This window comes from Pinus tabuliformis, chromosome 3_2 (genome assembly GCF_031772625.1).
Source record: "Pinus tabuliformis cultivar Carrire ecotype Pingquan chromosome 3_2, CPIR1, whole genome shotgun sequence".
NCBI classification, from domain to species: Eukaryota; Viridiplantae; Streptophyta; class Pinopsida; order Pinales; family Pinaceae; genus Pinus; species Pinus tabuliformis.
In genome coordinates, this window is record NC_142302.1 from 586,477,824 (window position 1) to 586,502,070 (window position 24,247).

At 37.7% G+C, this 24,247-nt stretch overlaps 1 protein-coding gene across 1 annotated transcript; it reads left to right on the forward strand.

Annotated features, from left to right (window-relative positions):
• Positions 1–446: 446 nt before the first annotated feature.
• Positions 447–22,644, forward strand: LOC149181925 (serine/threonine/tyrosine-protein kinase HT1-like). Its single transcript, XM_089416720.1, has 3 exons — positions 447–2,116; positions 14,146–14,592; positions 22,236–22,644. The coding sequence occupies exons 1-3, from the start codon at positions 1,646–1,648 to the stop codon at positions 22,482–22,484; spliced, it is 1,167 nt and encodes a 388-aa protein (XP_089272846.1). The 5' UTR covers positions 447–1,645; the 3' UTR covers positions 22,485–22,644.
• Positions 22,645–24,247: the final 1,603 nt, after the last annotated feature.

Here is a 24,247-nt window from a genome sequence, read left to right on the forward strand (position 1 = left end):
TTAATATAGCAGAAGTAACATTCTTTAGTCCTAAATTTCACTTTGAAGATTAGCCCTAATCTTCACACTCTTCATTTTCTTTTTAGTCCTAATCAAAGTAAAAAAATAATTTCAACTTAAAATTGATTAGGGCTTTATAATACGTCTAATTCTTTATCATTCCACTCTTTTCTATATTTAAAAATAAAACAAATAATAAATATAATTATAATATTAAAAAAATAAATAATAAATACAATTATTATTATTATTATTTTTAATAACACAGCACTAAAGACAGACTATTTCTCATTTCTTTCTCAAAATACAATACAAAATTCAAATTAACCATTTGACTGAGAAACTTAAAATAAATAAATTTAATAAGAATATCCATACTGAAAGATCCTTACAGAAATACCTTACAAGTAAATATTCCGCCAGTATCGCATCATTCAGTCCCGTGACATCGCCAGCAATTTCGTTGTGTTAGCTTTAACTTAGAGTTATTGCACATAATATTCATATTTGCTAGCTAATAATATACTGTCACATTGAGTGTATGTTACAGATTTGTTCCAGATTATCATGTTTGCTTTTTGTTTCAACTTTGATTTCAGTCCTTCTTGAGCCCTATCGCCAAGAAACTGGGTCCCTCGGCTCTCGGTCGCATGGAAAGCGAGATCAACCGCTAAATCCCAAACTGCACTGACTGCATTTTAAGGAGGCAAAAAAAAATCTCAGCAATTTTACACAAAGCAGTGCCAATGCTGATGGCCACAGGCTCAAATCCGCTCCAGGCTCATCGAAAATGTCTGGGATTTCCGGGGCGGAAATAAGTTCCGCTGGTCATTTAGTGCGTTCTGGTTCAAATTCGGGAAAAATTGGCGCAGGTTTGTGTCGGTTTGGCTAAGTTTGGCAGTCGGTTGAAGGGACTCTGTAATGGGAGCCATTGGCGCGTTCTATGATCGATTTTCCAACGCAGGACAAGACAGCCTGAGATATCGGACAGTTGTATTGATTTTTTTCGTGTCCAGATGTGGCTGGTTGGGTTGTAGGCCACATTAGATTAAGATTTTTGTTCAGATTGTTCCTCATTTTGGAAAAGGAGCCCGGAATTTACTTTTCCCGCTTTCCTAAGATTATGAAGCTTGAATCGTTTTGAAGCTCGTGGTGAGAATGCATGTTGTCTGCTGTGAAGATTTCGAAACCGAGTTAGAGGAGGGTTATATTGAATTTGAAGCTGTTTTCGAGAAACTTCGCACAATTTATGTGACGATTGCGAAGATTCTCAAGCGATTGTGACGATTCTGAAGCTTTTTGCTAATGCGTTTAGATGTGCCTGTGAAGATGTTTAAAACTTTGAAGATTTAAACTACACTGTTACATATCCAGTATTTGGTGAGGGGAGATAGTTGCGCTTGGCTAAATTCTCCAGCAAAATGGAAAAATAGAAGATTTTAGGTTATGTTCGGGGCAAATATCAGGATTTTAACCTTAGATAGCAGTGCTTTATTGTGTATGATAGAAGCTTTTCAATCTCTTGAAATGTCTTAACGGGGAGCAGTTTCTGCATTTTGTTTCGCTTGAAGCTTTGCTGGTTTTTCTGGCAATTTTCGATATTCAGTGACGGTCCTGTCCCCCGAGGTCCCGGAGGTTCGGCACAATGAAGAATGTTTTCAAGCATTGTGATCGCAAAATAAGCTCAAAGCAAGTTAAAATTGAGGATAAGAGCAATTTCTCGTCAGTTCCAACTGATCATTCAAGTGGCAGATTGAATGGCACTCGGTCTCTTCCTTTACCCGTTGACAATCAAACCCTGGATGATATCAATTTTGCAAAGAAAGAGTATAGAAGAGTGTCTTCTTGGTCTCATTATTTGGATTTCATTGGAGGAGAGCAGGCTATTGGAGATGGTGAAGAATGGATGATTGATATGTCTCAGTTGCTCATAGGCACCAAGTTTGCTTCTGGGACCTACAGCCGACTATACCATGGAATTTACAAACAGAGGCCTGTGGCTGTTAAGGTGATGAGGCAACCGGATGAGGATGACGCTGTTGCTACTTCATTAGAGAAGCAATTTACAGCGGAAGTCAAATTGCTATTTCGGCTAAGGCATCCGAACATCATAGATGTAAGTTTTCTGCATATCCGCAAACATTCTCTTTTTAGCTTTTAGATTAAACATTTCATTGTCTCCCCGAACAGCAGGGTTTTGGCTTAGATAGATAAACAAGTGTTCAGTAGATATATAGAAGAAGAAGGGCTAAAATTGAATATGTAGCCCTACTTCTTAGTTTTAAGGTTCTAATTGTTGAATCAGAGCCCTGATAGTATTGAACATCAAATAAATTGTCCTGATGTTAATAGATTTATTTTACATATAAAAAGGATGATTTTGGTTGTGGTTTGGGGATGGAAGGAATTTACAATCAACTTAAAGCACCAGGGACGAAAGTGACGAAATCCATCCTCGGTATGTTCACCCCACCCATATCTAAGGAGATAGGTTACATCAGAAGCACCGTTCGTCACCGGGGATACCGGGAAGGGTCTCACTGGCCAATTAGATCTGCGACATCCCGAGCACGAGCTACTGTGCAAGGACAACGAACGGCTGCTTGGCTTAATGATTAAACATGCAAAAATCATAAACTCAAAATCACTATGCCAGAGGTACACGTCTAGGATCCAAAGCATAGATAACATTGGTTTTGTCGTTTTGATTAGGGGAAAAAAAGAAAAAAAGCCTCGACTAGAGCTTGCAAAAGTTTGTCTCTTTTCAACGCAATTTCTCATTCTCAGATGTCGAAGACAATCGATCCGATCACCATATTCCACTTAGTTTTCTAAAGCAAAATTTTCAGAAGCCCATTAACAAAATGTGTCACAATTATTTCCATGGTTACAACTTGAGTTGAAAGAAATTGAATACCCAATCAATAAGTGCGATAAAAGTTCTTCTCTACGTTTTTTTTTGTCGTGCAATCTTTGGGTTAATTGGTTGAAGGAAATGGGATATATTACAAAATCTACCATAACGATGCTATATCAGATGTCTTCAGTTGCCGTAAGCTTTGATTCTGCAAGCTTTGATGTCTTTAGTTGTCGTAAGCTTTGATTCACAATTGAAGCTCATTACAAGATGCACCATAAAAGGTTGTTTCCCTTGTTTTATTTGGAATGATAAATTTTGTTGTGTTGATTAAATCAGTGTTGAAAAATTTGGCATGGGCAAAAAACCAGCAAGGGTCCAGAAAACATCTTCTTGGAAACATCGGTGGAAAAATTGGCAAACTGCTGTTGATATTAAAAAATACAAAATATATTCATTTTTTTCCAAATCGGGAAAAATCGGCAAAAAAATGGAAAAAATTGGAAAATTCACCAAAGGAAAAAATTGTGATTTTTTCAGGCAAAAAATCAGCTGGTTGAAAAAATCACGATTTTTTGGGTCATTGTCAAAAAATCGGTAATTTTTTCAACGCTGGATTAAAGTATATCAATTGTCAAGTTTCAACTAGATGTCTTCTGCATACTGTACGTTTTGATTGTATTCAGATAACATGTTGAATTCATCACAAACTACATAATGTGTTGTTTTTCGTGGCCATAATTCTTTGTTCTATTGATTGCATTGAGAGTAGCAAGGTGCCTCTATAACCTAGTATGATAGAGATGGTGTCATGTGAGAAATGTTTACATTATTATATGTCCTTAAAAAATACTATTTATAACAAATAATAATAGTAGTACTATATGTTAGATAAATATACATCTGTGAAGCACGGGTTCACGAACTAGGGGATTTGAAAACTAGGGGGTGGGGTTCACGAACCCGTCTTGGGTTCTCGTCCCCACGTACCACGTACCGGGCGCTGGAGCGGGTACTTCCTAGATGAACCCATACGAACCGGGTTCTTCCGGTAGTCAATAATTTTTCCCTAGGTTCGTTTGCTTAAATGAGTTCACCAAACCTCGAAAATGGGTCCGTGAACTCCGAAAATGGGTGCGTGACAGGTTTTTATGTGGCGCCGTGCAAGAAAAATTAAATCCTATCTTAGTAAAACATTTCAAATTTAAAGTTCTGAGGTCTTAAAGTCCCATCATTTTGAAATAAGTACAGATTTTTGTAATTTCTTTGCCATGATTTTTATCAAAATTCCTATCACAGTAAAACATTTCAAATCTAAAGTTGAGGTCTTAAAGTCCTAGCATTTCAAAAGTACAAGTTTTTTAATTTCTTTGCCATGAATTAGTTTCTGGATTTTATTTCTTAATGATAATTAGTAATGCATGCCTCTAATTGAGATACGACATCCTTTTATAGAAATACCATTAAGTACAAGTCATCTTAAGAAGGATACATGCATTTAAAAAAACATAGAAATACCATTAAGTATAAGTCATTTGAAGGATATATGCACTTAAAAAACTACTTTTTGCTATCTTAAGCATTCACTAATTTCCTTGCGTTTCTTCCGCTGATCTGAAATTGATTGGAGGTGAGGCTCTCTTGGCTCTTAGAGAGCCTCACCTTTTAGCTGCATCTTCCAAAAACTCGACTCATAAACAAATGAATCAAACACAATCACACAAGATATTTTAGAACACAACCACACAAGATATTTGAGAACTTGCCTCCTTTGTTGTGAGTTGTCAAATCGGAAAAACTAAATACATTATTTAGATATTGCCTTTCTTGATATAAGTTGCCTAGGACTAGATGTTTCCTTCCTCATTAGATGTTACCATTATGAGCCAAGCAACCTGGCTACCCAATTCCTCCTGTTTTAGATGGAAAGCGTCCCTTGCTTTCCGCCTCCCTGTTTAAGTGTGAAGCCATGGCTGAAATGATTTTTGGATGCTGCTTGAGTTGATGTGATGTGATGCTGACTGTTGATAACATAGCAACATAGCTTGGGGGGGGAGGGCACACCTCCAAATGAACCCGAGCCGAATGCTGCTGTGCTGATTGTTGATGAAATAACGGGTGCCTACATAGCTTGGGGTGGGAGGGCACTTCTCCAAAGGAACCCAAGACAGATGTTGTTATGCAGAAACTGATGTGCCTACTAAAGCGGGGTGAAAGGGCACGTCTCCAAAGGGAACTTGCTCCGAATGCTGCTCCTGATATAAAAACTCATGGATTCTAGATAGGGTGCGGAACCAGGCCACACCAGAGATATACTTGAACTAAATGTGTTGCAAACTTGTAACAAAAGTGGCCATGGGTGTTGTAGATGTTGTGATGAGGCAGAGAAACTGAGACTAAAGAACCTGTAGTGGCTGGAAAATAGGAAGGATGCTAATAACAAAAATTTAGAGCAACAAACTTTAGAAAAGAAAAAAATGCAGCATGGAAAATGTGGCAGCCACATGAAAAGAGTGCATTAAATAAACAAGCATTTAAAAAAATAAAAAATTAGATCAAGCCTCAAGGAGCAACTTGCTCTGATACCAATTGATTTGCAATTGATTGGAGGTGGGGCTCTTAGAGAGCCTCACCTCTCAGCTACATCTTCCAAAAACTAGACTCAGAAACAAATGAATCAAACACAATCACACAAGATAAGATAAAAGACTAACATTCACTTGTATTATCATGAGGCTTGATAGCCTTTTAAAGAGATTACAAATACATATTTTAGAACTTGCCTCCTTTGTTGTGAGTTGTCAAATAGGAAAAAAATTAAATACATTATTTAGATATTGCCTTTCTTGATATAAGTTGCCTAAGACTAGATGTTTCCTTCCTCATTAGATGTTACCATTATGAGCCAGGCAGCATGGCTGCCTACCCGCTCTGATAAATTTCTCCACTATGTCAATACCCATATAATATAAATTTTTCATCGCACTCAACACAAAACTTCGATACTAAGTTATTTATGTATTCAATAGTATCCATATGTGAGGAATTTGGTTTTGTGGTTTAAAGTTCTTTAAACAGATATTCAATTTTATAATCTACTTTGGTTTTTATTTTGAAGAGAGTTATTGTCTTCATTTCAATGTGTAAATTGCAATTTCCACTTGATATCAAATTTGAAATTTCAAAGTGAATGCTCATGTTTAAGTCTTTAAATGATTTTTTTTTTGTAAGTTTGAAGATTTCAAAATTCATATATATTATAATTTATAAAATATATAAATTATAATATACCCCCGACGAACCCACGTATCTTGTTTCAAAAAGTGACACACCCGTCCTCGAACCCACGTATCTTGTTTCAAAAAGTGACACACCCGTCCTCGAACCCACGTTTCCTGGCAACATAGATATAGATACAAAGTAAAATAAAAAACTTTCTAGATATATGAAACAGAGAGATTTGATCGCAAATAAAAATATCTTAACAATAATCAAAATTGTAATTTTACATATCCATTTGAGTTTTGTGAAGTTGAGTGATGCTACAACCAGCCTATATCCATATGGATTCTTAAATGATCAAGAAATTTACACGTCAAGAGATTTGATCCCTTTTAGAGCTTGATAGATCTAGAGCTAAGATAGATTTCTAGGAATCAAATATGATGGAAAAGGATCTTCTTTCAACTCGAAAATTGTTGAAGCCTGAAGATCATTGACATTTAGCTTGTTATTGCTAGATTGAGGTTAGGATTTCCTTCTAATTTCTGCTTGGACTAATCAAATGCGTTCTCCTTTATAAAAAATCTTTCTTAGTTGGCACCTTCTTTGACAAAAAAGTTTCATTATAACATTTTCTTAGTGACAAAATATCATCCCATTGATTACAAATAAAATGGCCTTTTGTTGGGCATTGATGCCTTAAAATTCGATCCCTGCATACTGATAATGAGATTGAAATAAGTTGGAAAAGCATGATGTGATATGCTCTTTTATAGTTTGTCTGCTTGCTCCTTGATCACCAAGCTTCTCCATGTGTCTTCCTTATTGTAGATTGCCGAAAGCTAGAGATCTGAAGGATTTCTGGCATGCATTAAACATCTTCTCCCTCAAATTTTGGTCACTATTCCCTCGCACATTAGAAGAACTGCAAATAAGCTAGTTGGCAGGTTAGCTAATGAGGGTTGTAGTAATTGTCTGTTGATAAACCAATCCTCTTGGTTTTCTCTCCCTCTACCTTGAAGCAAGAATGCCAAGAGATTGCTACAATACCAAAGCCCCTATGCGGGTGTTATTGCTGAAATAATGGAGGTAGGGCTTTATATGATGGGCCCCCCCACTGCCCCACCCCCTCACACACCACACCACCCTAGTACATTAATGAGCCCTCGCCACCCAAGGAGGGTGGTAGAGGCACTTTGGCACATATTAATGTTAAGCTTTGTCAGATGCAGCGCATGCGCTGCAAGCAACATCATGCTCCTCCTCCTTGGCAATTTGCTTGCCCTTCTTCTGTTCTTTCGACGCTTGCTTCAAATGCTTCCTTCGTTTACCATGACCTTTGATTATTGTATGGTTGCTTGCATATGGGGGTCCTCTTTCGCCCCTCTGTTTTTCCCTCCACCTATAGTGGCGTTTTGCGATGAAGATGGACTTGCCCCAATGTCACATGGTTCGGGTTCGACAATGATTGGCTTCGGTTTGAGTTCGAATTTTTTGATGAGGTTCGCTATTAGGTTCGTCTATATATATAAACATATATTAATTTAAAATGAATCATAGGATAAAATAGTAACAAATCAACATTAATAAACATAAAATATGCTATCACAAACTTGGAAACTGCAAGGATAAATTACAAGCTTGAGTTGTGACATGAAGTTATGAGTTTTGATCTATGGACTTGGTCATTGGCTAACCTCATCGAACCTCAAAACTTTTTTGAGGTTCGCCAAAATTCGAACCTCAAGGTTAAAGTTCGACGAACCTTGTGACATAGACCTGCCCTGAGTCCATTGATTGTGCAACCCTCCTGCTGTGATCTTCTGGTTAAGTTCTTTCACCACTAGCTTTTGCAGCTTCCAATTTAGCTCTAGTTAGGCCTCAACAAAGTCTTACTGCCTTCGGCAGCCATGACGTGCCAGCGCGCTCGTTGCCACCATGGAGGGAGAGGTTGAGGAGCATTGGGTGGTTCCAGAGATCGATTACGAGCATAGTCTTTAGCTCGCAGCTTTCATGAGCACCCCCCCGCATATTCAGGAGGAAATTTGACTGGTCGAGGCAGAAATTCAGCAGGAAAAGTAGGAGATTTTGGACTTGGATGTCATGGCAGGTATTGCTCCTCGGGTTCCTGATACGGGCGATTCCCTTGGAAGACAAAATCATTATATTAATACTGTGAACCTTTATTGGCATGTTAAGTTGCTTTTGGGCAAGATTCTTGTGGATAGAAGATAGACCCAGGTGAACCTCATGCACCGTTTGGATGAGCTTAGGGATCTCATGTTAGATGTGGAAGGACGGTTGGCCATGCTAGATATGGGATCTCCACCCAGCTCACCAATTTCTTGGCCATGCAAGGTTGAGGAACAACCCATCAACTGCAACACCTCACTCTCCTCCTGAAGCTCAGGTTTCTCATCTTTCATGGTTTTATTTCTTGGGTTTCTATGTTTGCCCACCAGGGCTGATGGCACTTTATTTTCAGAGTTTATGTTTAGTTTTCTTAGCTTGTTTTCTCAGACTCTGAGGAATTCAAATGGCGCACCTTTTGTTTTTTGTTGCTGGTTTCCCTTATGGTGGGGCAGCAGTTTTACTGTGAACTTTCAGTCTCAGACTGTAAGCTATGTTTCAATTATGCTGCCCTAGACTCTCTATTCTTCTGTCTATGGTCTGGTTTCCATGTGGCAGGCCAGAGACAGTAAGACAAGTATTGTAGTTGTAATTATTTGATATTTTCATTGCAAAAATTAGCTTACAAAAAGATAATAATCTGTTTGTTTGCTCCAAGGTTTGGTTCTATTGTTGAGATATGATCCAGTAGAGACCTGCAATTACTATTAGAAGGAAAATAAGCCACAACTATTGAAGCGAGAGAATAATACAGAAGAACAAGGTAGAAGATTTGCAGAGTTTGTTGGGTAAAACCTGCTTGGAGTTGGGTCCCCAAGTTTAAAAGAAAAGTTGTAACCTGAGGCAGCTTTCTTGTCACATTAAATTTTGGTCAGTTAGAGCTTGAGTCAAATTGTTATGGCCAATTTATTGATGTAATGTCTTTATTGCAATAAGAGTGTCCATGTGACTGTCCACATTAGACATACAGTGGATTTCACTGCACACCACACAAATCAGGTTGTGGGCTTGCCATTAAACTTCTCATCAAGTGACTTTTAAATATATCCTTGGTTTTGTTCTATCCAAAGTAGACTTCAAAAGTGGACTTACTAGTGGAAGTGTGGACAACCCTGTTATAGGAATGCTGTATATAATTAAATTTTCATCCCATGTCTTTGGATGCTTGATTATATCCTCTCATAAGCTGAACCAAAGTCCTATTCCCCACCTCTGTCCTGTCCATCAATTTGTGGGTGAGGGAAGTGGATCTCTTCAATTTAGTATCCAACTCCCACAACAAAGTTCAAAATATATCTACTATTGAGAAATCTAATATCTCTACTAGAAATGATGCTTCTCGGAACCCAATGTGCATCGAAACCCTTTCAAAGAACAAGCATGCAATGTCTTGTCCTCTGACGGTCTTTTCATAATCCATCAGAACACACATCATATTGAATCTCTTGAGAGTCATGCCCTCTCCATGTCCTTGGCAGAACTCCATGGATATTCTGTCTCATGGCCATGTAGGCATCAAAATTGACTCTATAGTCTTTGCTTCATGTTGCTGTTGCTAGATTTGCTTGTACAATGCAATATACACTTTTTCATAAACTTAGCTACTTGTTCTTATATCTTGGCCAATAAACATACCTCTACAAGTTAGCCAGTCTTCCCAACATGAAAATGCCCAACTACCTTTGAGGTATGAGCCTCCCTTATTAGTGGTACTCTTTCTTCGTTTGGTACAAAGTGCTTCTCCATCTTGTAAAGAAATCCATCTTGGAGATGATAATCAAGACGTGCATGCTCCTATTGACACTACAGTTGCTGATACACCTTTTGAATTCCTCATCTTCTACAAACCCCCTCTTTGTATTCTTCATTGGTGAATGGCTCCATGTGCATAGTGTCTCCCAAAGCTATGACTTTTTGTGTTGGCTAGATTGGCAAACTTGTTGGTAATGCCCTTATATTTAATCACTAAATGAAATTGTTGCAGAAATCCCATCCATTTAAAATACCTTTCTTGCTGAAGCTTACTTTGAGTCTGCAGCTATTGCAGTGGCTGGTGTTTTGTATGGATAACGGTTTTCTTACCTCACAGAAAATGTTTCCACTTCTTTATTGCTTGCACCATGCCATGGAGCTCCTTACCATATGTAGGGTAATTCAATTCTTCTCCATGGAATAGTTCCAAATGGTAGCAGACCATCCTGCCCCCTTACATTAACATTGCACCCATAGCATACCCAGTAGCACCGATTTTCACTTCAAATGACTTTTGCAAGTTAAGTAGTGTTAGGACAGGGGCTTGACTAGTCATCTGCTTCAATTCTGCAATTTTCTTTTTTGCTGATTCTTACCCCACTGCAAACTTTTACCATTGGTTGTCATAGCATGAAGTGGTTTTGCCACAACTGAAATTGATGCTATGAACTTTCCTAGATATTGGGCAGCTCCTACAAAACTCCAAACTTTTGTGACATTAATAGGAGTGGGCCATTTAAGGTTGGCCTCTGTTTTTGTAGGACCTACCTTGAACTTACCTTCACCAACCACATGCCCCAAATATACCAGTGATTGCATAGCAAACTCACATTTACAATGGTGGTAATCATACTTTCTAGCTTCTCTATTTTTCTTCCTAGTTATTGCTACTCCTTGTTTACTACCATTATGTTGCCTCTTCTCGTCATTTCTTCTCACATGCAACACTCGTCATCTTCTCTAAAACCTTCCTCTCATTCAGTTTTCTCTCCCAGAGTTCAACCTTTTGGTCAAGCCTCATACCATTGATGCTAGCGGGTTGTTGTGTCCCAAGTCTTCACCTCTTCACTTGCATGATGCATCTAATGGCCTCATAGAACAATGCTAAGCATCAAACATTCAGTGATTCATTCACACACAACAATATAGAAGTAGTTACATGGAGTTTATGGCTCTCTTTATACTTGACTCCCTATCCGACTTAATTGGCTAACCTTCTAATTTTTATCCTTTTTATTTATGCTCATGACTGACTCATCTTCCATTCTGGCTCTCTAGATTCTCATTTTGACTCTCTAGGTCAATCTCCCTATCCTGCTTCTCTTCTTCTTCCATCCATACTACGATTTTCTGTCCCTATCATGCCATTTTGTGTGTTCTGCTCCTCTTGATCATCTTTTATGTGCCTTCAGACTATATAACTGTTGTGTTGAATGCTTGATGTCATGCACGTGTTCTTCCCTCATATGTGTGTGCTTTCTTTCGTTGTGCCAAAATTGTGCATTGCACCATTATGTTACACTTGTGCAGCTGTGCTATTCCATGATCCATCCATTCTTCCTTTTGTCGCACTTTTCTTGTACACACTTAGATCCTTTTGGAATGCTCTGGCATCAAGTTGATTCAGGATTCTATGCAGCAACTCCATTATTCTTGATTAAAAGCTTCCCATTGATATGAATGTTTGGAGCTGGGGCTTTGATATACTCAGCTCTTCCCATATTCTTGGCCACTCAATAGTCAATACTACAGCTAACTCTTTAGAAGCTCCATTGAGCCTCTGTATCTGCACTCAAACTGACCACCAATTCCTTCTTTGCAGCTTCGGAATCCAAAAATTTGGCAGAGGTAAAAGGAGTCTACTCTTTTTCTGAATTGGTTGCCAAGCCTGCAACTCCATCAAAATTTGCATTTAAAGAATACACCACATTCCTCCCAGATTGATTAAGATCTTTACAATCCAGTGCCAGAAACTCCAACAGAGAACAATCTTGAGATTGAATCTCTCTGGAGAAACTTCAATCTTCATCTTCAGCTGCTCGTGTGTTTGAATGCCCTCTGTCTGCAATTGTAACAACCCCATCAAGATATCGTGTTAGGTGTTGGCTGTGATGAATGCGGTTGGCTGTGTCCGGCACCCATCTCCACGCAGTCCATATGGCTGTGGGTCCTTGAACGAAATAACTGAAGTTTTGAATTCTGTGCAAAAATATAATATAAACTCTAGAATTCCCTGATAAACACTTTGCCTTCCCAAAATTGCTCAATCATGAACAGACTCAAAGTGTGTAATAAATTATACCTTTCACAAAAACCCTCTGATTGAGCCTCGCTGCAATTTGAGAAACGCAATCTGTAATAAGATTTGAGAAATATAATCTGAGAAACACGATCTGAGTAATTCCAATCTTTTCGCCAACAGAAATGTGATCTGAGAAATGCGACCTTAGAAATGCACTTTGAGAAATGTTATCCATTTCATTCCTAGGTGCTTTTTTTTGTTCATTTCAAAACCTGTTGTAAACATGTGAGATTGGGTTTCAAAAAAAAGTTGCCATGCTCAGACTTGACGAAAGACAGCTGGCCAGGACTCGACAAGACTCGGTCACTCAGGAAATATTCAACGAATACAAAAACAATTCAAAATATTGTCTTGGTGAGTCTAGCAAGTCTTGGTGAGTTTAGCAAGTCTTGGCGAGTCTGGCCAAGTCTTGGTGAGTGGTGACTTCAGGGCTGAGTATGAGGTGAGTACCCAGCCCAGCTAATAATCGGTAAGACTCAGCAAGACTCACGAGTCTTGGCTGACTCAAACTACACTGGTTTCAAAACCAGCAGATGTATAGAAATTTTGTTGGGATCATACTGCTGTAGCTCTTTGAATCTTTTATAGAGAATGTAGTATAATGTAAATGGATTCAGTATTCACATTCCAACCTGTCCGCAGTTAGTTACTTGCCAGTTAAGATTTTCAACTGCTTATTGTCTTTACAGGTTTGCCTAAACGACTTGTTCTCCGGTGATCACTTAAATTCATATGAAAATATCTGAAGTCCATGTACATTTTGCATTGTAAAGGCCTAATTTGAGATGCTTTTTCTGGTTATCTTAAAATCATTGAGAAGAAGATCTACCTTCTTCCAAAGGAAAGCCTTGAAGGGAAACCCCTGGGCACTTCCCAGCATTTCAAAGATAGAACCAAGTGTAAACCCATTGGTACTGATCACAGTGCTTCACCCAGTAGGGACATTGAGTGAGGCACACAAGAAATGCAGTCAGCCCAGATGATTGACCTTGAGACCCCCTGCATGATCTTTGAGCTAGCCGAGTGCACTGCAGGAAGCTCTGTTGTTAAACTATTTCCAGCAGTTCTGTTTTCATTGCATTTTTTAATTCAATGGATATGAAAATTTGAATTACATCAACATAAATAGCAACGCTACATTTTAGATATTTATCTTTTACAAATTGGTGCTTCAGAGAACATTGATTGGATTGCGCTAACATAACATGGCATAAAGTCTATTTCAGGCATTTTCTCTTGGATACAGAGTTTTTGCTTACAACTAATACTGAATGCTGCCAATAAAACGTAAAGGCTATTTTATATCTCTAAACTAGTTGTGAGCTTTTAATATCTATCAATTCAAAAGGTAGCAGTTTGGTTCTAGAATGTAGAAACTTGGGTTGTCTGATAAAGTTAATTTCTGATGTCTCTTGTTCTTAGTAGGTCTCCCCTGATAATTCTCTGTTGGCTATTCATCAGTTTCCAATTGACTGTCAACTTTTCTTTCTTGTAAAATTTGTATGTGTGGTTTTTTCATGTTCTATTCATCAGTTTCCAATTGACTGTTGACTTTTCTTTCTTGTAAAATTTGTACGTGTGATTTTTTCATGTCACTTTGAAGTTAAAACTTGCTTCTTTCCTCTCAAAATTGAGGTTCATTTTTCACCATTTGAAGACATTGCAATTAATGACTTTGTTGAATTAGTGTTTTGCTTTTCAAATTTGTACTTTTGGTTCTGATTTGTCGACTGCTTGGGTGTCATTTCTCTTTTGTTCTGGCTATTGATTGTGTAATTAATAACTTTCACATGACGCAAGCAGTAAACCTGTGGAATGGTCAAAGCAGATAGCAATTTTATTTCAACATGTTAACTGACCGTGACGCAACTGGATTTTACAGTTTGTTGCAGCATGCAAGAAGCCTCCTGTATTTTGCATCATCACTGAATATTTGCCTGGAGGTTCATTGAGGACATACCTTCATAAGCAGGAGCCGCATTCAATTCCACTGAAACTTGTTTTGAAGATGGCCCTTGATATTGCTCGGGGAATGAAATATCTTCATTCTCAAGGTATAATGCATAGGGATCTGAAATCAGAGAATCTCCTCTTGGGTGATGACATGTGCGTGAAAGTGGCTGATTTTGGGGTGTCATGTTTTGAGTCCCAATGTGACAGCTTTATGGGTACTTACCGCTGGATGGCACCAGAGATGATCAAGGAAAAGCCATATACAAGAAAAGTTGATGTGTACAGCTTTGGAATTGTTCTTTGGGAGCTCTTGACAGCGCTGATCCCATTTCAAGATATGACCCCAGTACAAGCTGCTTTTGCAGTATCACATAAGGTATGGACTTGGTGAAAATAAATATTCGAACCCTCATGAAAATTACCTTTTGCATAAGTTAGTGTTTGGTCCAGATGGGGAAAAAGTGCTTTCTTTATTTGTGGCCACATGAATGCCAATGTAAACAGTTCTATAGATCTGGGTTTGCTAATGGCACCTGATCTTCTTGTGAGGTGATTGAGGTCTGTAGTGGCAATCTGCATATACCTTGCATAGTAATTGAAGATAGGTCTATATCCTGCATCCAACAATGTAGCAACACCTTGAGTTGTCAATTTGGCCTTTTCTTGTTTCCTAAGTTTTATATGATGAACTGTAATTTTTAATGGTTAGGTCCGTCTTGCCCACTGGGTGTAGAACAGTTGGTGAATGGGTATGCTGTTAAGGCATTCCTTGTGTGATGGTCACCAATTTGAAACCCCGAGGGTAGTCTCACTCCCCTAACCTTCAAAACAAAAGGAAAAAGAAAAGCAAAACAATTAGGTCCATCTCAAATTGCTAGCTTTGCAATCCATGACAGATACTGAACCAGCATAGGTATAAATCTTAAGTGATTCTTCTAGTGAACATATGACAGATATACCCTTTCTAAAAAACGTTGGTAACTGTGACTAATATGTACCTGCAAGCTTCAAATCCTGATGCTCTGACTACTGACATGACTTCTGAAAAACAGGGGGATTTCAGTTTCTACTTAAAAACAATATGCCTACATGACCATAAACAGGAAATGGGAAATGAAATTCAAAATGTAAACTGAACAAGAAATGGGTCTAGACTCTAGAGTGTTTTGGGGGTGAGCAGTGTGAATCCGTGCTCCATCCCAGCTTGTATTTGTATTATAAACTGGTTAATAATGTACTAAATATACTATCAAGATGGGAGTGGAACAAAGACAGGGATGGTAATTGAAACAGAAACGTGTCTGCTGGTCAGGCTTCTGGTAGCATAGTGATATATGATATCTCAAAAAACAATGAATAAAACAGGAATTGAATAAAAATAGAAATTTGTCTATAATCCTAATGACTATTTCACTTTTGGTACACTTGCGGGCTAACTGCATTACATGCCTTTATGAAGTCTTGAAAATTAATTAAGATATACACTGGTGAACCCTATCTGAGAATCTGAGATATGAATAATTTGTTATTCCAAAGGAACATCCCCCTCCCCAACCCATTTCATTTTTATTGCTTGTTGAGGCTGGTTCAATATGGGAGGGTGGTGAATCTGTTCCTGAATGTTTTCCCTCTACCTAGTTGACGGGTTAACTATTTGACTGTCCAAAGTAACGTGTTCAATCATCAATGACCCTTTGAGTAATTGAGTTCAAGCAAAGGATCTACCTTTTTGTTTGGCACTAGCGAAATGGAGTTTCTCTCAAGTTACATTATATTAACGAGGATGGTTCTAACAAATATTTGACATTTTGTGTTGACATTCAGAATGTAGTATAGTGAAACACCTTTGTAACTGCATGTGGTGAAATGGATCCCAATATGGGCTTGATCACTTTGTATGGATTTTCCCTGGATATGTGGGTATGGCGGTATGCTGGATATGGGTATGGATCCTTTAAAACCTGGTATGTGGATGGGAGATTTAATGTTTCAAATAAAACTTTAAACCCTGAACTTTAGAAGTTTGAAATTAAAATTTTCAAGAATGAAAGGAACAGAACTACAACTTTTATGAACCGAAACAAAAATATCTGTTTTCAACACCATGTAATAATTCGAGTCAAGGCCCAATTGTGAAGACAAAAGTTTTAGTGACTCCTTACTGGAAAGAAACAAAAGCACAGTGATAAGAAAGAAGCATGACATGAACAGAGAAGAAGGTTATTCGTCGAGATCACAATGAATGGATCCTTTAGGACCCTCATTTATAGCACATACCCTTTCATAGTAAAAGATGAAGTGTGCTACATTAAATGCTATTCTACGTGCATAAAGAAAACATGCAATTGCAAGATCGTTTTTTTCCGTGTTCCTTGCTAAACAATGTTGAAGGGAACAGCTTGTGTCTTTTAGTGGGATACTAGGAGGTTGCATTCTTGAAGAAGAGCTCACATGCACAGTACAAGAAGTATCTTCAAGTTCTCCAGCAAGATCAAGTTTTCAACAAAAGAAGAATGAGAAGGCATGTTTCCAGTAGTGTCACGTTTTTAATCCATCATCAATTTCATTGATGTATGGTCAACTTTAGTGCTTAGAACTGGTGTAGAGCTCGGTGAAGGATGCAACAAAGGGTTGTCCAAAGAAAAGCCCCCAACTGCGATTCCTTGGAGGAGCAGCAGGGCGAAGGAGTTTCTCTTTAGAGGCCTGAAGCTAGGCTAAAGAGTGGGATGAAGCGTGAGCCTTCTTTACCATAGCTAAAACCAAAATCTTGGTGTTACTGATGAAAAAGGAGGGAGGGTATCTAGAGGAATGGCACAACTGAGTATTCGGCAGTAATTTGGGTACAGATTCCATCATAATAAATTAATCTAATGTCAGTGAATGATTGCAGACCTTCCTCAAAATGATGGGCCTTGAAGCGAACATGGCGGTTATGCTAAGTTGTTAATGTGGTGGTGTGGACCCCACCCTCCATCAATATAGGGAAAGGCCAGACCATTTTGATGGGATTATGCCACGCACTGTCATAACTTGACCCCTACCTCCAGGTGGCCCCTGGCTATTTCAAGGTGCCAGAGAGTACTTGATATTGGAACCTTGGTAGTGGAAACAAATCATTTGGGTTAAGTCAAAATTGCTTCAACAGACAAAACAAGAAGGTGGATTTGGGTAAATGCAAAGCAATATGAGGGCATTTTAAGGCGTAGGATTGCTCGCCTTAAATGGGGACAAATGAGAAGAAAACCGATCAAGATCAAGAAAAAGAAAAAGAAAATAAATAAGAGAAACAAAAATAAAGAAGAATCAATCATTTACAGTCCCACATCTACACCTCTTACTTGGTCATCAGATCTATATGTCCAAGAACTGATGAAGGTCAGAACAAGGCTGGAGATTTTGGAAGCCAGAGAACAGGAAAGAGACCGCAAAATTTCAGAGATCACAGTTGCAAACCAATGTCTAATGGAAGGTAATAGAATTTTAAAAGAATAGGTAACAATGTTATAGGAGGCTCTAGAGATAGGAAAACAAGAATGACAAAACATGAAAGAACTAATAACAACAAACAGAGATGTGACAATTTCTAAACAAACTCGGGTATCTTAGCAAACAAACATTTCCAAAGAGAAGGCAAAAATGAACAGTGGGAAAGATAGTCCAAAAGAAATCAAAGCTAGAGCTGAAGACACTAATGGTTACATAAGGACAAAGGAAGAAGAAGATGCAAGTGATCGCAGAACACAGGAAATAGAACAAAAAGAAAGACGGGACAGAAAAACAAACTTTATTATCAGCGGAATAAGAGATTATGGGAAGAATGAAGGTACTCTTAATTTGACAAGAGACTTTCTGAAAGCTAAACTACATTGGAAAGGGCAAGTTTGCCAAGCAAGAAGGGTTGGGAGGATATGTGAAGAGAGGCCTTGACCCATAAAAGTCACCATGGCAAGAGTACAAGAAAAATAACAACTTTTAGGCAGAAAGAAACTCTTGAAAGGCTCATACTTCTTCCTCGATAAAGATTTAACCAAAAAACAACAAGAGAAGAGAAGGGATGAAGTGGAGAAAATTAGAACATCAAGAAATGAAGGGAAAAGGGCATGGTTGTACAATGGGAAAGCCGTTATTGCGGTGTTTGGGCCTCCAGGCAAATCAGGGTAGCAAGCTGACAGTAAAGAAAAAACAGAGAATTCAATAATAGAGACGAAAACAACAAGAGTAGCATGGACAGAAAGGGGTGAAGACTCAAATTGGAGTCTTATGTGCCAAACTGTGTAGCAGTGAAATCCTACCCAGGTCTACCTAAGTTTAGTTTGTTGGAATTGTAGAGGGTACCCTTGGAGGAGGGGACCTGGGTTAAGGCCTATTGCAAAAGGTAGAGACACAATTTGTCTCACGGAAACTCATGAACATGATGGTTGCAAAACTCCTGTGTTTGATGGTTATTTGAAGTTGGCAGTTTGGAACAAGGTAGCAGAAAATGGCAAAGGGTATGGGGGAATACTAGTTTTAGTGAAAGAAAAAGAAGGCCGTCACATTCAGTTAATTAAAGAAGATGCAAATAAACAATATCTATGGTTGAAAATATCAGAGAATGAGAATCACATAAGAATTGCAGCATGCTATTTTGCCCCTCAAGTCTCAAAAACTTACAAAAATAAGGGGCTTGACAACAAGGATCCATATGCAGCTTTAAAACAAGATATTGTCGTGTACTCTCAGCAGGGAGAAGTTCTTTTAGTGGGAGATTTCAATGCTAGAACAACAAATAATCAAGCTAGCATCCTTTGTTGCAAAGAGGATAACAATCCTATTTGGCTCACTGAAGAGGAGAATCCCCAATGGGTGAGGTGTTCAGAAGATGACAAAGTTAGCAATCATTTTGGAGATGAGTTGCTTACACTGTGTGGGGCTTTCAACTTAATTATTTGCAATGGTTTAGATAGATGGAAAAGGTCTGGGAACTTCACTTGCAACACATACAATGGGGCAAGTGTCATTGACTATGTGATGTGTTCACAAAGCTTAATAGAAAAGATAGATGAAGTTAGTATTGGAGAGCACATTTGGACTTAAAATCAGACCATAACCCAATTTTTATAAGGTTATCATGGTTAGAAGAAAGACAACATAGGAGGAAAGCCCAATGCTCTCGACAATCATTATCAAGGGGCAAAATTCTTCTAACACAAGAAAATGGTACTATCTTCAAGACAATGTTAGAGATTAATTCAGAAGGATAAAACTGGTTTCAAACGCTTCAGCAGCCATGAGTTAACAAATATAATCTAAAGTGCACTTGAGAAGTGCAAAAGAGCAAAAAATAGGAAATCATAATCAAATTGCTTTCTTGTAAATGCTTGGTTTGATGAGGAATGCAAAATGGCAAGGAGAACCTTGAAAAAGGTAGGAAAAGAGAAGATGAATGTAAAGTTATATAAGCAGATACTAAAAAGGAAAAAAGATGAGTTCATGCAAACAAGGAGAGAAGAGTTAATATATTTAAGCAAGAATAATCCAAAGCTTTTCTGGTAGGAACTGCAACCAAGGAAGAAGCAAATTGAAAATAATATTACAGCCAATCAATGGTTTGAATATGCAAGGCAACTCTATGAGAAAGAATTTGAGGCAGAGTCCCCCTCTAGGATCAACACAAATTCAAAGCTCTTCACATTACAGGAGGTGGAGAATGGAATTAAGACGCTGAAAATAGGAAAGGCAAAGGACTTGGTTGAACTTCAAGCAAAGTATCTAAAATGGGGAATGAATGCTCTTGCACCGCACATCATGAAAATATTCAACAACATCATTCAGCAAGGATTCCCAAGAGATTGGACAACTAGCCTAGCAATACCCCTTTTTAAAAGTGGAGACATTAATAATCCATCCAACTATAGAACAATTATGATCAATCCTTTGTTTGCAAAGCTTTTCGGCAGCATGGTAGAAGACATAATTAGCAAGTGGGCAGAAGTAAAAGAAAAGAGGGCAAGAGGACAAGCGGGTTTTAGGCTGAAACATTCTACTGTGGATCATGGCATCACGTTGAAACACATTGTTGAAAAGGTTTGGGAGGACAAAGAATAAGTATTTTGCTGCTTTGTTGACTTCAAAAAAGCATTTGACACAGTTCCTATGGATAAGTTGTGGCGTAGAATGGAAGAACTTGAAATCCCTGTGCATTATAGAGTCGCTGTCCATAGACTTTATGAAGAAGTGAAAGTCAAAATTAGAACCTCAGTAGGTATTTCAGAGAGCTTTAGAAGTGACATTGGAGTCAAGCAAGGTTTCTCTTTATCCCCCACTCTTTTTGGTCTATATATTGATAAATTGGAAGAGTGGCTAAATCTGCAAGGTGGAGATGGTGTTCGGTTGGGGGAGTTTGTGATAAAGCTTCTTTTATATGCTGATGATATTGTATTGATTTCTAAATTGGCCCATGGATTGCAAATGCACTTATATGCCCTTGAACATTTTTGTAGAGCAGTGAGGATGCAAGTCAATACTAGCAAGACCAAAATAATGATTTTTCTAATAAAAGGAAGCAGAGCCAGCATACTTTCTTCTTTGAAGACAACATTCTTGAAGAAGTAAAGGAGTACAAGTACCTTGGGATTGATTTCAACAACAAACTCAATTGGGAGGACTGCAGAAAGAAGAGAATTTTAGGAGGGTGGAAAGCATTATACACTCTTCAAAACAGATGTAGAGAGGCAAAGTTATGGGATAAAAGCGATTAAAGTGCTTTTTGGACTCCTAGTTTGTCTAGTGATGCTATATGGGTGTGAATTGTGGGCTAGCAGCATTCCCGTCTCAAAATGGAAACAAATTGAGAAAATCCAAAAATGCTTGATCATGAGCAAGTTCAAAATAAAAAGTCCGGTACCTTATAAGATAATGTTGAGTGAAACATGAGCAACTTCCATTGAAGCAATTGCTATGGTGCGGCTCATAAGATACCTAAAAAGAATTGAACAAATGAGAGTAGGTAGATGGCCTAATGTTATCTTCAATGAAGGCATTAGTGAAAGAAAGAAAACATGGATGAAACAAAATTACACATGGATGCCAAAATGGAATATTTACCTCAATGCCTATCCCACAAATAGCAAGGAGCTAAAGGATTTTGTTATGGAGAAGTTTCGTAAAAAGTTATGGGGAAAAGAGTTGGGTAGAAAGAAGAAATACGACACTGAGGAATTCAACCCTACGTGTGATTTACAACAAAAAGAGCTCATTGGAGCTAGCATTTCATGGAGGGAAAAGGTTCTTATTGCTCAATTAAGGACCAACTCACATCAACTTCGGTGTGAAACAGGACGGTGGAAAAGGCCTAAAGAAGCTTGGGAAGAAAGGGTGTGTACATTTTGCACGTTCGGAAAAACATTTCATTTTGGAATGTGATGCATTCAAAGACATCAGAGAAAGTTATGAGAACATGTTAGCATCAGTTTCTTGGCACTGTCTTTTTAGCGAGGGGATTGGAAGGTTGGGTCAGCTCATCATCAATTTGAATCAGAAAAGGACTGAATTGCAAAGAGCGAAAAACAAGGAACTAATGGTCTCATAGACTATTTTTAGTCTTGTGGACCTTAAAATATCATTTCATTTCATTATTGTGTGATATTCCTTGCTCCTCACTATCAGTTCCCTGCATGTTAGGCTGCCTGGTCTTCTCGTATTAATGAAAATATTTTTATTAAAGGCTGTGCTCATAGTTCAAATTTTGAATATAACTGTTCTGGTTGTTAAAGTTAATACGTATTTAATATATTTGTTGGATGAACCAAAACTGTTTTCTGACCTCTGAAATATTTTTTAAATTACTTTTGGAAGTGAAGATATTGCCAGATTGTTTGCAAAAGAAAAATGTTAAGGCGTTTTATTTTAGCGAATAAGAAAGAAACGTAAGAAGTCAATCGTCATTTTTGCATATATTGATGTATTACATGCTGGCTCGATTTATCAATGACCATAGACTTGCTGATGTGAGAGAAATTATGGTTGAAATGGGCGCAGAATGCCAGGCCACCTTTGCCGACTGCTTGCCCTGCTGCATTTGTTCACCTTATCAAGCGATGCTGGGCAACAAATCCAGACAAGCGACCAGATTTTGACCATATTGTATCACTTCTAGAACAGTACCGTGATTCTCTTAGAGAAGATCCTGAATTCCTTTTGCATTACAAGCCTACAGAGCGGCACAAACTATTTCGATTCTTCAAGAGTTGTGTTCCTATTGGTGGCTCAAGTTTTTTACGGACATAGGGACCGCCAACTGAATAGAAATGTTCACCATCTGGTGAAGCATATAGTCATTTTATATTTGTAGAGCCTGTGAATTGAAAACTGTTGATTGTATGATCTACTAAAGATTGTTCAATTTTGCTTTGTACCATAACTCTTTTGGAGGACTGTGCTCAATATGTGCACTTTAAGGAGGCACCCAACTATGTATGCATGTTATAATTCTTTTTTCGATTTGTAAAAACATGGTTGATGCACAAAGCCAATCAAGTGGGCCTTATTCGGTTATTACCCAGTCATGATACTAAGTTTGTCACTTGACAAGGAGTGCACACTTGGGCGGCGGATTTTTATCCTTGATTTTGTCCCGAAGCACAGATTCATATTATGGGCATATGAAATTATGTATATTCAGATTAACTCTGGATCATGATTTTGTGCTATCAAGTGCAATATGAATGCTTAAAGCTCTGTACTGAATTCATATCCATTTGATTTGATAGCTTAGAACCGAAGGTTCTTGCTTGCGCCTGACTTTCCAGTATCTATTGCGTATCGCAATTCTTTAAGTTGTCATTAATATTAATTATTGATTTAGTTTTATATTCTTGCGTCTGTAGTCTCGACGCAACTTTTGTAAATCTGAAAAGAGTTTGAATGCAATATTGTTGAAAACACAAAACAAAAAACGTTGAAGGCACAGTTATTGTATTTGTTTATTGTTTAGATAGAGTTTGCTTTTATTTTCATGGTTAGCTATTCTACATTACCTTCGAAGTTTGCTCATGTCTGAAACTCGAACGTTCAACGACCAAGGAAAGAATCCTTTTCCTATTTACTAAATAGCACTGCCCGGGCAAAATAATTTTGCTATTTCTTTTTCAAAATCCAGTCAGTTTACAACCTAGTGTCTAATTTCATTCTTTTTATGCTTACAACCTCAAAACTGATTTGGATCAATTTATAGATAGAGTATATATATATCTTATCATACTATCCAAGGCAAGGATTTTAGGGGAGTTACATGTTGAACGAGGGGACTCATATTTTACGTATGCGATGTCCTCTCTGTTGTTTTCAGGTTTGCCTGTCCTGCACTATCTTTTTATGCCCTTTATAACAAGATGTCCCGACTCCTAGGCATAAAGTATGTTGATAGGAACAGGAAATCAGTATCATTGCCACTTGAAATCAAAGGATTATTTTTGTTAGCATTCTCACTTTTAGAGAGAAAAATTAAGGCTTAACACGTATGTCCGTTAAGATTTGCGTTCTAATGTGCATGAAGATGATTACTATGGAAACGGGAAACTGTTGGCACCGCAAGTCTTGCAAAATGGTTATTTCTATGTTGGCTGTTTTAATTCTATGTTGGTCATTTCCGATAATTCTTTTAAGCGTATTCTAAATATGTTATGTTCATATAATTTGTGTTCATATATTTTCTACCATTTTTGCTCAAAATTTCGTTAAAAATTTAGAATAGCTGAAATTGTAAATATTAATTAAGATTTCACCCTGTAGATGCTCTTTTTAATTGTTAAGATTAAAATTTCAGAACCTTGGTGTTTTATATTTTTATTTTTTATAATTGTGATACTGTTGACACTCTGGAAGATCAACAATTTTATATTAAATTATTGTTGAGATACATTCTACAACTTAGAATGAGAGAAATGTATAACTTTTTTCATTCTCAATTTCTAGTTGACACTTATTCCTTTTAAAATAAAAATAAAATATATACTCTTAAATAAAAAAAATGTTGGTTATAGTAATAGAAA